This window comes from Ctenocephalides felis, unplaced genomic scaffold (genome assembly GCF_003426905.1).
Source record: "Ctenocephalides felis isolate EL2017-DRISC unplaced genomic scaffold, ASM342690v1 CF-g0.4_SCAFFOLD_01886, whole genome shotgun sequence".
Classification (NCBI taxonomy): domain Eukaryota; kingdom Metazoa; phylum Arthropoda; class Insecta; order Siphonaptera; family Pulicidae; genus Ctenocephalides; species Ctenocephalides felis.
The window spans coordinates 3,074,807-3,089,164 of NW_020538040.1; the positions used below are offsets into that span (position 1 = coordinate 3,074,807).

The 14,358-nt window shown below is 27.7% G+C and overlaps 1 protein-coding gene across 1 annotated transcript in view; it reads right to left on the reverse strand.

Annotated features, from left to right (window-relative positions):
- Positions 1-10,693: 10,693 nt before the first annotated feature.
- The window catches only part of LOC113376847 (trafficking protein particle complex subunit 10-like), a 44,204-nt gene continuing 40,539 nt past the window's right edge, over positions 10,694-14,358 (reverse strand). The window contains 2 exon segments of the mRNA XM_026616917.1: positions 10,694-10,835; positions 13,706-13,843. Of these exon segments, the coding sequence (XP_026472702.1) occupies positions 10,711-10,835; positions 13,706-13,843 (263 nt within the window). The 3' untranslated portion in view covers positions 10,694-10,710.

A 14,358-nucleotide genomic window follows, 5' to 3' on the forward strand; every position in this document is an offset into this window, starting at 1 on the left:
TTCTCTTTTCTTTGTTTTAAACAGTCGTTAGTTTGTGCTATTACTTTTTTTAGACTCGGTAATTTTCGTAGTTAAATTCATTTCTTAGTTTCTTAAAGGCTTCGTTTCTTCTTCTTGTTTGGATCTCACAGTCATTGTCCCACCATATGGCCGGTTTAAAGGTATCCGATACTTTATATTGTTTAATGTGTTTTGCTGCCGCCTTATTTATGGTATCTTGGATAAACTTATACTTTTCTTCGCAGTTCGAAGGAATTGTTGAGGTCTCCAGAATATCTTCAATCTCTGATCCATATTTTTCCCAATTGCTGTTTAGTGTTCCATTTTCTACCGGGATACCAACGCATCCTTGTATTAAATTTGAAATGAAACTTTATTATAATTGGTAAATGGTCAGAACCAACATTTTCAGGAATTACACTCCATGAATCCTGTCATGAATAGATGTCGAGCAAAAGGATAGATCAATGGCGAAGATTTTTTCTTAATAGTCTGTATAGTCGTATGAGTTCCATCATTCAAGACAACTAAGTTAAGACTATCTACAATATCGTACATTATAGCACCTCCACTGTCTATTATTTCGTTTCCCCATGCTATGTGTTTACTATTGAAATCTCCGGTGACGATTAGTCTAACTGGAATTTGTTCAATAAGATTTCGGATTAATATAAATCCTTTGTGGCTTGAGGTGAGCAATAATGGATACCACGCAAAAGGGGGTAGTCGATTTAATTATAACAGCAGTCATTTGGATATCCGGTTGTTCTGAGAATGTTTGAATTCCTCACAGATAATACTGTTTCTGATCAGTATGGCTGAGCCACCATAACCATCCTGTCTGTCACTTCGAAATATTTTATAATCTTTGAAGTTAAATTTTTGTCCTTGTTTCAGCCAAGTTTCTGTTAGAGCAGCAATATGAATTTTCTTATGGTACATCAGGCTTTCTATGATTTCTTTGTTTGCTAGTAATGACCTACAATTTAGTTGAAGTATATTAAAATTGTCCATGTTTGTTTATTGTTTTTAATTTGCAGATGCTATCTAAAGGGAGTCTTCTATATCTTCTACCTTCCGTTAGAATTATCCTCACATCCTTTGTTATGTACTTGACTTACATTACTTATGCCTTTATCTTTTTTATTAGCCTGGTTTAAATATTTACCAATGGTGAGGATATCGTATTTCAGATTATATATAATTTCCTCTAATTCTTTGCAATCTTTGTTTCTCTCAGATTCTATTTTTTCCCTTAACTTCATTGCCAGTTCTATGAAGTGATTTAGTTGTCTTTTATTTTCTTCAATCTTATTCGTTTTATTACTGTCCATGACATCGAATTCCTGGGTTTTCTTTTGAGATACTTGTTCTTTATTACTTCGGCCGATATGTCTCAAGTATTCTGATCGGCGTTTTTCTATAATATTTCTTGGTTTTTTAATTACCATTAATCTGTCTTTTTCGATATTTAATTCTTGTTCTTCTAATGTATTTAATATCTCATATTTATTATTATAGTTGTTCATAATTATATTACTCCTTAGTTTTGGGAATGATGAGTTATATTCAGATTGTATGGGTTGCTTTTAACTGCATCCACATATCGATTCTTCTGAATCATCCTTTTGCTTCTAAATATGATATATTGTGAAGAGCCATTATTTCTTTTATTTCCTTATTTAGTTTAAAGAATTTACACTCTTTGTTATTTGCCTGGTGCTTTTCTCGACATAAAGTACACTCAAACTCTGTGGCGATATGACATTGTTCGTGGGAATGTTCAGCTGCACAATTTTACATCTTATTTTGCTCTTACAATTCATTTTTATATGTCCAAACCGCCAGCAATTATGACATTGTATCACTGATTGAATATATGGACTAACAGGACATCTAACAGAATACATTGATATAACTTCTGGCAAGTAGTTTCCTCTGAATACCAGTTTAACCGCTTGACTTTTTAGATTTTGCTTATCTACATTTCTTTTTTTAATACATTTGATGTCTACTACTTCAATATCTGATCTGATCACTTCCTTAATTTCCTGCTCATCCATGTCCGGATCAACATTGAAAATAATTCCGCTTCTATATAATTTGTGTTTCGGAATATACGTTCTTATTTGAATTTTTCAAGAATTTTTTCTTTTATTAGTTTATTTGCATACGTGTAATTTTTAAATAATAATTTGATTTTATTTTTTCCAATTTTTGTTATATTTATGATATTTTTACTTATGTTTGGTTCTTGTTTGAATAACATTCTTCCCAATGCTAGATTGTGAAATCTTCCAATGTTATTGTCAATTGCTTCGGCAAATATTGTATATGGTCCTTCATCATTCGAATTATAAAAGTTATTTTCTTCATTATTTGCAATGGTTTCTTCTTCTATCATTTCGCTCCAACTTTTGTTATTTACACTCGCATCACAACTTGGGGTTTCTTTATTTTTATTATTATTTAACACTAACACTTCACCATCCTTTGTTTCGATTTTTACAATTTTTTTAATTAATTCTTCCGATATATTGAACTTCTTTTTATTCGAATTACGTTTGAATTTTTATCTGATTTATATTTAATATCTTTATTCTTATCCAAATTTGTGATATTTATCTTAACTATATTTTTCGAACTGCTCGGATTATTAGCTGAATTTTGCACTTCATTACCTCCGTTATTAGGTTGCTCGTAATCACATTCGTAAAACTCTGACTTATCACTATTCATTTCATCATCAATATAAATTTCCTCATCGTTAATAATATTCATCGACCTGACTATTTGACTACCTGTCTCGATTTCCGAGCTGTTAATCCTCTTATCTATACCTGTCGAAACCGGTAATCCACCCGGTTCGAATGGTTTATAATCCATAGAACTGCCTTCAATATTTCTATTACTCAGGTATATAACACTAGTTTTATTTATCTTTAAACGATCCGCACTCCTCGGTGTCCTAGTCGGAACTGCGAATGTATGAAAGTTCGATTGGTAATGTGGGAGTAGTGCTGGGGCAAGTGACGGATTTATGCAATTTATAGGATATTTTGTTAGAAAACACATCGAATTTAGTATTTGCTATCATAATATACACATTGAAGAGTAACATACTCAAATTACAGCACTCTAGTACAAATAGTCTAATTTTAAAAATTACCTGAACATAACTTATTGTCTTATTGTCTCCACGAGTTCAATGGGTACTTTGTTTACAAAATTGTTAATATTTCAAAATTTTACAAAACGACACATCAATTTTAGTATTTGTCATCATAGTATACCCATAGAAAAGTATACTCAAATTAACGTAACATAAAATTAGAAGAAATAATAGATATTAGTATTCAAATTAAATATTAAAAAAAAATTATTAAATATTAGATTATAATTTTAGCTTTTTCACTAATTAATGCAATCTTAAGTGTAGTAAGGGCTCTGGTGGATATTTTGTTAGAAACCTTATCAATTTTAATATTTGCTATCATAGTATATAGATTAAACAGTAACATACTCAAATTACAACATTCTAGTACAAATAGTCAAATTTTAAAAATTAGTCAAAGTTTGGAATCTATTTTTCGTTTTACTTCAAAGTAGTGTAAGAGTCAATGAGGGTTGTATAGATTTTTGTGGTTTGTGAAATATTTTGGGAGAAGACTTATCGATTTTAGTATTTGTTATCATAGTATATACATTAGAGAGAAACATACCAAATTACAGCATTCTAGTACAAATAGTGTAATTTTAAAAATCACTTAAACCTAAATTACTGTTCTCATGACTTCAATCGGTACTTTGTTTACAAAATAGTAAATATTTCAAAATTTTCCAAAACAAGTCATCGATTTTAGTATTTTGTATCATAGTAAAAGCATTGGAAAGTAACATACTCAAATTACAGCACTCTAGTACAAACGGTGTAATTTTAAAAATTAATCAAACATCAAATTGTATTCCTTGGTTTCTTACTATTAAATAAATGTATGAAAGTTCGATTGGTGACGTGGGAGTAGTGCGGGCCCTGGTGGAAATTTTACAAAGAATATATATATATATATATATATATATATCCTGTATTTAGTATTTGTTCGATAAGCCGCTTTCATATTATTTGCAAATCTTTATCGCTACCTGTTGATATTATATTATTATTATTTCGATATCAAAAGCGATAAGATTATTTTATTTCTTGTAATAAATGTTATCTTATGATAAGATTAAATTCCATTCGTGAACTTGCAAACGTTTCGATTGGTTCCTGGTGGGGTCATCGTCAGAGCAAAGTTGTAAAACATATTTATATGTGAATATAATACAATATGATGGAATGGGACTCTACTGACGAGCAAACTAGTAAAAACATAAGAACTAGTTGTGCATGGCTTCGTGCCTCAAGACAAATTGCTGAAACTTCTCGGACCGAAAATTAAAATTTTTTTTAAAAAAATATATTTTTGAGAATTTTTGAAAAAATTGACTTTTTTGAAAAATTTTGAACTATTAATTTCCGGTAGTGTTAGTTATAATAATCGCAAAAAAAATCAAAATAAAAACTTTTATATATCTTACCTTAGAGAAAATGGATGTATCCGGATACATTTTTTTCTGTCGATGATTTCGGGCGCACGGATCAACCGATTAGAATGCTTCAAAAAGCATTCGATTCCTATTGTAAGGGAGATTTGCTAATTAGTTTTTGGCAAAGGCAGGTACAGCAGTTACGGTGATACGGAGCTAAGAGTGCAAAAGATATAAATCGAGTTTTAGAGAGAACGGAGTGTGCAAGATCGATTTACTCACCAGTAGAGTTCCTTTTGCCTCTTCAATACAAGAGAGTGCATAATTTACTCGTCAATAAAGTTCTTTATTTTTTAAGATATTTTACACAAAAAATGAATTTTATAATTTTTGCTCGTCAGTAAAGTCTCTTTTTCTCTTCTTATTATAGAAATTTGCTCGTCAGTAGAATATCTTTTTTCTTTTCCTATTTTTAGCAAAATATTACATTAGTAAAAATCAACAAGTATATTTAAAACGCCATGATGTACAAAAAAGAACTCTACTAACCTTCGTGTGTGCGAGCGAGAGAGAAAGAGTCTAGAAAGAGACCCACAAGCGACTGCAGCGCCAACTATGAACGTGGACACGAACCACAACAGACATTTCTTAAAATAACTTTATATATATATATATATATATATATATAAATATAATTATAAATAAAACACGTTTCGTCGTATAATAGTATATAAAATAGTTCATTTATTTATATTTAATTAACTAAACCGAATAAAAAATAAAATGTGGCACATAACACCTAAATAATATAATATTAGACATATATATATATATATATATATATATATAAAATTAAAAATACAAAGCACGTCTATTATTATTCAACTCATATTAGCCCCATGTACTATATAGGAAATATATAATAGTACGGAACCCTATTGCTAAAATATTTGTATAGTGCTCGTCGAGACCTTTCATTTGATACCCAACATGCATATATTTGAAGTAAAACTTTTTTTCTCACTTATGCAACCCAATGGTTTACTATTCATTGTATCTCTTGTAACTTTTGAACCGTTCGTCCAAAATGAATAAAATATTCGGCAAAATTATGCTAAATTAAATTATCTATAATACTGTCTTATATGGAAACCATACAGCAACTTAGAATTCTTAAAAATTGCAAAAAATGATATCAAAAAGTGAATAAATTATATGTACGGAACCCTGTAGGTTTGTTGAGTTTATAAGTATGATATTTGTAAAGTGCTCGTTGAGACCTTTCATTAGGTACCCAACATGTCTATATTTGAAGTAAAACTTTTTAACTCACATTTGACCCGCTGAACTATTTATAGTTCTGCAACTTGTTTGTATAATTACTTAATCTTTTGCTTGTAACTTTTGAACTATTTGTCGTAGACAAGCCAAATATTCGGCAAATCTTTTCAAAATTGCATGATGTATAATACTGTCTAATATTCTGTAGCCATATAGCAACTCGGTATACATTAAAACGTCATTGGAAACAAAAGAATTAATACTAGATTCTTGATAATTATAATATACAGCATCCTATTGATTTGTTGACTCTGCTACTAAGATATTTGTATAGTGCTCGTCGAGACCTTTTATTTGATACCCAACAAGCCTATATTTGAAGTAAAACTTCATAACTCGCTTTTGACCCGCTGAAACTATTTATTGTACGACCACTCATAGTTATGCATTTATTTATTAAATCGGTCATAACTTCTAAACAAATTGTTTGATGCAAATAAAATATTCGGCAAAAATGTTCTAAATTAAATTGCCTAACCGCGTACTTAATATAAACGCTAAAATCAACTCGGTATACTTTAAAATTGCAATAGAAACCAAAAATATGAGGTCTGAATATTGGATATATGTAAGTGTACGGAACCCTATTAGATTACAAAGGCTTTAAATACGATATTTGAGTAGTGTTCGTCGAGACCTTTCATTTGACACCCAACAAGCCTATATTTGAAGTAAAACTTTTTAACTCCCTTTTGACCCGCTGTACTATTTATAGTACGGCAACTAGTTTGCGTGCATTTATTTATTAAAACTCTTGTAACTTTTAAAGGGTTTGTCCAAACTGAATGCAACATTCGACAAATTTGTTCAAAATTAAATTATCAACAATATTGTCTTGTACCACAAAACCCTACAGCAACTAGGTATACTTTAAAATAGCACTTAAATCGACGCAAATAACCCAAAGTACAAAACTACACTAGTTTCCATACAAACTTCAACATTTTCTAAGATTTCATACATATTGCGCACGATGACATCTTGCATTGGAACGCAGTATACCGAGTGCACTTTTTTTGTTTAAACTCATGTAACTTCTAAACCATTCGATTGATATGAATGATGTCTTCGACAAATTTATGCAAAATTAAACAATCTACAATATTGTCTTTTACCCCAATGCTCTACAGCAACTCGGTATACTCTTAAAACTCTTTTAAAAACATATCGCGTGTACAACTTTGCTTCCGCCATTATTTTGGAGAACTCGCCTTATAAAAACCGGCGGAAGCAAAGTTGTATATTTAATATTGATATTGTTTTGTTTCGTCGCTTGTAACTTCTAAACCATTCGATTGATATGAATGGTGTGTATGAGAAATTTGTTTAGAATTAAATTATCTACAATATTGTCTTATACCATAAAGCCCTACAGCAACTCGGTATGCTTTAAAATTGAAATATAATACAAATGTTCTCCAATATGAGGCTAGTATGAGTTTGAACAAAAATAGTTTATAACTAAAACTGAGTACCTTTTTTTTATAAATAATTATATACAAAGACTATTTTTTATATTTAATTATTTTGGACACTAAAGGCTACTTTTTAATTAATAATATATATATATATATATATATATATATATATATATATATATATATATATATATATATATATATATATATATATTTATATATAAGAGGGACGTCAAGATTTTTTTGTTACCTTAAATTTAATCTTTTAAAGATAATTGTATGTACATGGCCTTATAAATAATAATCTCCATGTCATTTTTAACTACATAATTCTATATATATATATATATATATATATATATATATATATATATATATATATCGGCTACAATCCCAGACACAAATATCCATCAATACATTTTTATAAATACAAAATTAAACATCAAAAGCACTTACAAAATGCTTTTCCTAATATTAATAATAAAAATACACAAAAATTGTTGCAATTTTGTATAAAACATCAACAATTTTCTTATTATTAATTATATAATCTAGTTCGTGCAATTATTTTAGGCCGTACCGTTTGTATTACTCCTATAAAAAATACAAAAAACCGTAAAGTTTGTTTACAAAATATACACCGACGCCCACACTATTCTGATTAACTGAATTTTGGTACATTTGCAATTAGTGTGGATGCAAAGAAAACAATTTGAAGTTTGAGTAATTTTTAAAAATATAAAGCATGTAGCTAGGGTGCTGTAATTTGAGTATGTCGGTGTTCAGGGTGTATACTATGAAGACAAATACTAAAATTGATGGGGTATTTTGGAAAATTTTGAGATATTAACGATTTTGTGGAAAAAGTATCCAAAATGTATCTGAGATGTTGAGGTAATATTTAAAATTATACCATTGTACCTAGAGTGCTGTAATTTGAGTATGTTACTCTACAATGTATATACTATGATGTCAAATACTAAAATTGATGTGTTTTCTAGCAAAATATCTTGTAAAGTGCATAAATACGTCACTGGCGCCCGCACTACTCCCATAGAATTCGTACTAAATAAAAACAATCTTACTTTTGAGTAATTTTCATAATTATACCGTTTGTACTAGAATGCTGAAATTTGAGTATGTTACTCTTCAATGCATATACTATGATGATAAGTTTTAAAATTGATGAGTTTTCTCAGAAACTTTTGTAATTTTATTAATAACGTCAACAAAGTACCCTTAACAAGTTATTAATACAAACAAAGAAAACATTTTGTACTTTGACTAATTTTTAAAATTACACTTTTTATTCTATAATGCTGTAATTTGAGTATGTTACTCTCCAACATATATAATATGAATACAAATACTGAAACTGATAACTCTTCTTTCAAAATTTCTCAAAAATAATAATTTTCGCCACAATCGTCAACGACTCCTCCACTACTCTCACAGGAAACGAAAAATACAATTTAAACTTTGACTAATTTTTAAAATTACACTATTTGTACTAGAATGTTGTAATTTGAGTATGTTACTCTTCAATGCATATACTATGATAACACTTTTAAAATTGATAAGTTTCTTAACAAAATATAATTAATAAAAATAATTTTCTTAAACAATGTTCGTAAGTGTTCTTATATATTTACCAGAATTGTTTTGCAAGTTTGAATTTTTATTATAATTATATCATTTGTACAAGGATACTGTAATTTGAGTATGTTACTTTCCCAATGCATATACTATGACAACAAATACTAAAATTGATAAGTTTTGTAACAAAATGTTATGTAAAATCAAAAATTTCTGAATAAATGTCAATGAAATTCGTTAAGTACTTTTATCACATTATTATTGTTCCTTGTTGACATTGTTATTATTAATTTAAAATTTTGTGAGACAACTTATCAATTTCAGTATTTGTTGTCATAGTATATGCATTGAAGACCAAAATACTCAAATTACAGCATTCTAGTACAAGAAGTGTAATTTTTAAAATTAATCAAAAATAGATTACATTCTTTAATTTTTTACTAATTTCAAATGTCTTTCTATTTCATTTATAATAGTGCAGACGTTTGGATAATTATTAATAAATTAATACTTTCCAAGAAGAGTTATCAATTTTAGTATTTGTTATCAAAGTATATGCATTGGAGAGTAACATACCCAAATTACAGCACTTTAGCTATAAACCATATAATTTTAAAAATTACTCAAAAAACAAATCGTATTCTTCGTACGTGGGAATAGTGCAAGCGCCAGTGACACTTGTACAGATTTATGTTATTTATAGAAAATTTTGTTAGAAAACTTATAGATTTTAGTATATTACATAATAGTATATGCATTGGAGAGTAACATACTCAAATTACAGCACTCTAGTACAAACGGTATAATTTTAAAAATTACCTTAACATTTCAAATACATTCTGGGTACTTTTTTCACAAAACCGTTAATATCTCAAAATTTTCCATGAAGACTCACTAATTTTAGTATTTGTCATCATAGTATATGTATTGAAAATAAAAATACTCAAATTACAGCACTCTAGCTGTGTTTTAAATAATTTTAAAAATTCATCAAACTTTAAATTTTAATCTAAAATTCTTCACTAATATATGCACTCTTAGACAGTAATACGGCATCTGGTGTATATTTTGTTAGAAATCTTTTAAATTTCAGTATTTTACAACATAGTATATACATTAAAGACCAACATACTCAAATTACAGCATTCTAGTACAAACAGTATAATTATAAAAATTACCTAAACACCTCAAATACATTTTGGGTACTTTTTTCACAAAACCACTAATATCTCAAAATTTTCCAAAACGACTCATCAATTTTAGTATTTGTGATCATAGTATACACACTGAACACCGACATACTCAAATTACAGCACACTAGTTACATGCTACATATTTTTAAAAATTACTCAAACTCCAAAATTGTTTTCTTTGCATCCACACTAATTGCAAATGTACCAAAATTCAGTTAAGCGGAATAGTGCAGGCGTCGGTGTATATTTTGTAAACAAACTTTAGGGTTTTTGTATTTTTTAAAGGAGTAATACAAACGGTGCGGCCGTAAATAATTGCATAAAATAGATTATATAATTAATGATAATAAAATTGTTGATGTTTTACATAAAAATAGAAGAATTTTTGAGTATTTTTGTTATTAATATTAGGAAAAGCAATTTGTAAGTGTTTTTTGATGTTTAATTTTGTACTTATAAAATTGTATTGAAGGATATTTGTGTCTGGGATTGTAGCCGAAACGTGTATATATATATATATATATATATATATATATATATATATATACATATATATCGGATACAATATAAACAATTAATATATTCCTATATATATAAATATTTATTTATATATTATTTATTTATTTACACTGTCAGTTTCCTTCAGGATTGTTACCCAAGACGTGAACCTGCTGAGCCTTACTAAAGTTATAAACCTGTCCTGGTGCAAATGGTTCGAGTTTAGGATGAGAATGATTCGGATCTGACTTTCTGTTATCTAAAAAAAGGAAAAATAAAGTTTAAACATTTTTTTAATATAATTTTGTTCTAAGAGTTATAAAGTGTTATATACAGATTTGCAGATAATTTTATTAGCTTTCTAATGATATATAATAGTAATAATTTATTTAATTAAATTTGCACTAAATAAATATAAATATAAACAAAAGCATTGAAACTTAAATAATGCAAAGAAAATTATTAAAGCACAAAAATCAGATTTCTCTGTATAAAAGCAAAAGAGAGAGATGGAGAGATACGAATTGTGTGAGTTAGAAAGAGAAAGAGATAAAGCTAGATACATACAGTGGGAAATGGAATCCCTATCCATAAAAAGAACATATTCAAAGTTTAGTAACATTTTTCTAGACAATTTTGTTCTAAAAGTTATAAAGTGTTATATACAGATTTGTAGATAATTTTATTAGCTTTCTAATGATATATAATACTATATACATGTTGGAACAAATTGTTAAAGAAATTTGTCGAAATTCAACCGGCCGACATATTGGTTTACCAAAATGGCGTCGCACGACTCAGTGTTCAATTCTAAAGTTTAAACATTTTTTTTAAATTCAATTTTGTTCTAAAAGTTATGTATTGTTATATACAGATTTGTAGATAATTTTATCTATTTTTCAACGATATATCATCTTATATATAAAAATGAATCGCAAAATGTGTTAGTAAGCGCATAACTCAACAACGCCTGGACCGATTTGGCCAATTCTTTTTTTAAAATGTTCGTTGAAGTCCAAGGATGGTTCTTACGGCGAGAAAAAAACGAATAATTGCCGGGAAAACCCTAAAAACAGCCCTTTTCTCTTTCACATACAAACGTTTTTTAACTAAAACGTAGAATCAATGTGAGCTTTATTGCTATTATATAAAGTACTCCTCCTAAACAATTATTCGGATTTTGATAAATCTTTCTGGAGTTTGTTAAGGAAATTTTCTAATATGTATGTGATTATAAAGTACTGATATGTGGGAAATAGAAAAAAATGCAAAAAACGACTTGTCATTGTTTAAAGCAGTTCTACATTTAAAATCGCTCATATTATAAATGTATATGCATTTTGGCGTGAAGAATAATTTAAAAACCAATAATTATTATTTTTAGGTAAACGGTAAATATTAGTATATTATATTAAAAAATTGTAGACATGGGCACAGAACAAAGTCTGTCGGGTCATCTAATGATATATAAAAATCTAAATGAATCTAAACAGAATAATGCTAAATCCCGTGCAATAATTAATTAGAGTTTCACAAACTTAAATTTCGTGCAACTATCAATTTAATTAAACTATCAATTATTTTTGAAGTGCATAAAATTACGAACAAGTTTACCATAATAATCTATTTCTATAACTTGGAAAAATACAAATGTTTGAATAATTTTATCAAATAAATCAGATTACATATTTTAAATTTAGCGAATTTAATGTTTGACTGTTTTTTCTATAAAAGTTTGTTAAAAAATGAAACCGAATGAAAAATCAACTCTTTGAGCAACAAAAAACTTTGAATAATTATTTCAAATATATTTGAAATTTGAATTTTAAATCTTAACGGTTACTTCAAACGCGCGAACTTCACACTCGAAGTATTTTGTCCAACGTTTACGTGCAGTAATTTAGTTTCAACTCGGTTTCGTATTCAATTATAAAGTTTAAACATTTTTTTAAATAGAATTTTGTTCTAAAAGTTATAAGTTGTTATATACAGATTTGTAGATAATTTTAGCTTTTTAATGATATATAATAATATATACATGTTTAAACAAATTATTAACAAAATTTGTCGAAATATAAAAATGTAACCGACAGACATACTAGTTCACAAAAATGAACTTTGTATTTAACTATAAAGTTTAAACATTTTTTAAAATTTAAATTTGTTCTAAAAGTTATAAATTGTTATATGCAGATTTATAGATAATTTTAATTTCTTTCTAATGATGTATAATAATATATATGCCTTAGAACAATTTTAAACAATATAAACGCAAATATAAAAAATGTAACCAATGAAATCCACCATTACCTGATAATTAGATACTAAATTATAAATGTTTATAAAATTTTGTATCATTATATTATATAATGCTATATATCTTTAAAAACCTTATTAAATTGTGTACAAATCTGTATTTATAGTTTTAAAACTTTTAGAACAAAATTTTTGTCAAAAATAACTCAAGCTTTGCAATTTAATATAAAAAAAATTTCGTTGTTCGGTCACACTTTTTTTAAATTCGCATTATTTATTAAAGAATTTGTTCAAATTTCAATGCACTATTATATATCAGTGCAAAGCTTATTAAATTGTTTACAAATATGCATTTTTAGATTTGTAAGTGTTGGAATAAAATTATTAATAAAAAATTCAGGAATTAAATATTCTCAGTACGTATTGCATAGCTGAACAAATAACAAGATAAAAAAAATTAAACTTTACTCATTTTTCCTAATTAATTTTGTTTGTAACGTTATATACAGATTTATAAACAATTTTATTAGTTTTGTAATGATATATAATAATATATACATATTTGAACAAACTATTTACAAACACGATCAAAATATAGAAAAATGTAACCTTGAAAAGAAAACTTGACATGTTAGTTCACAAAAATCACAGTATAAAAAAATTAAAATTTTAACAATTTTTTAAATAATATTTTGTTCCAAAGGTTTAAAATTGTTATATGCAGATTAGTAGATAATTTTATTACCTTTCATTTGATATATAACACTATATATCAGTTAAAACAAATAACAGCACTACAAAGCAAAATATAAAAAAGTGTCCTCAGTATTTGTAACGTAACATATTGTGACGTTACTGTTACGTTAAAGTTACCTGTTTTATCTCCAGACCTCTGATCGGCCGTGATGTACTTTGATAATCGCACTAAGGGCAGTGGTAGAAAACCTGCGGTCAAAGGGATGACTTCTAAAGTTACTGTTTGTTCTTTACAATTGTCCACTGTTATTACACCTAAAAAAAAAAAACAAATATATATATACTAGACATTGTGACGTTTGTCGAGTTTGTTACTATAATATTCGGATAGTGCACGTCGAGACCTTTCATTTGATACCCAACATGCCTACATTTGAAGTAAAACTTTCCGACTTATGTCTGTTTTCGTGATATGCAACTCAATGGTCAGCTTCTGTTACGTCTCTTGTAACTTTTAAACCGTTTGTCCGATTTGAATGCAACGTTTGACAAAGTTGCGTTAAATTTAATTGTTTATAAGACTGTTTAATATTGTAAGACCGTACAGCAACTCGTTCTATATGTAGTTGTAACTATATTGGTCTGTTGAGAAAGTTACTATGATATATGGATAGAGCTCGTCGAGGCCTTTCATTTGATACCCAACATGCCTATAATTGAAGTAAAACTTCTTAACTCAAATTTGACCCGTTGTACTAACTTTTTTAATTTTTGTCATAGAGTTTTTTTTCTTTTATTTACACAAGTACAGTCCTTTATTGTTGCAGGCC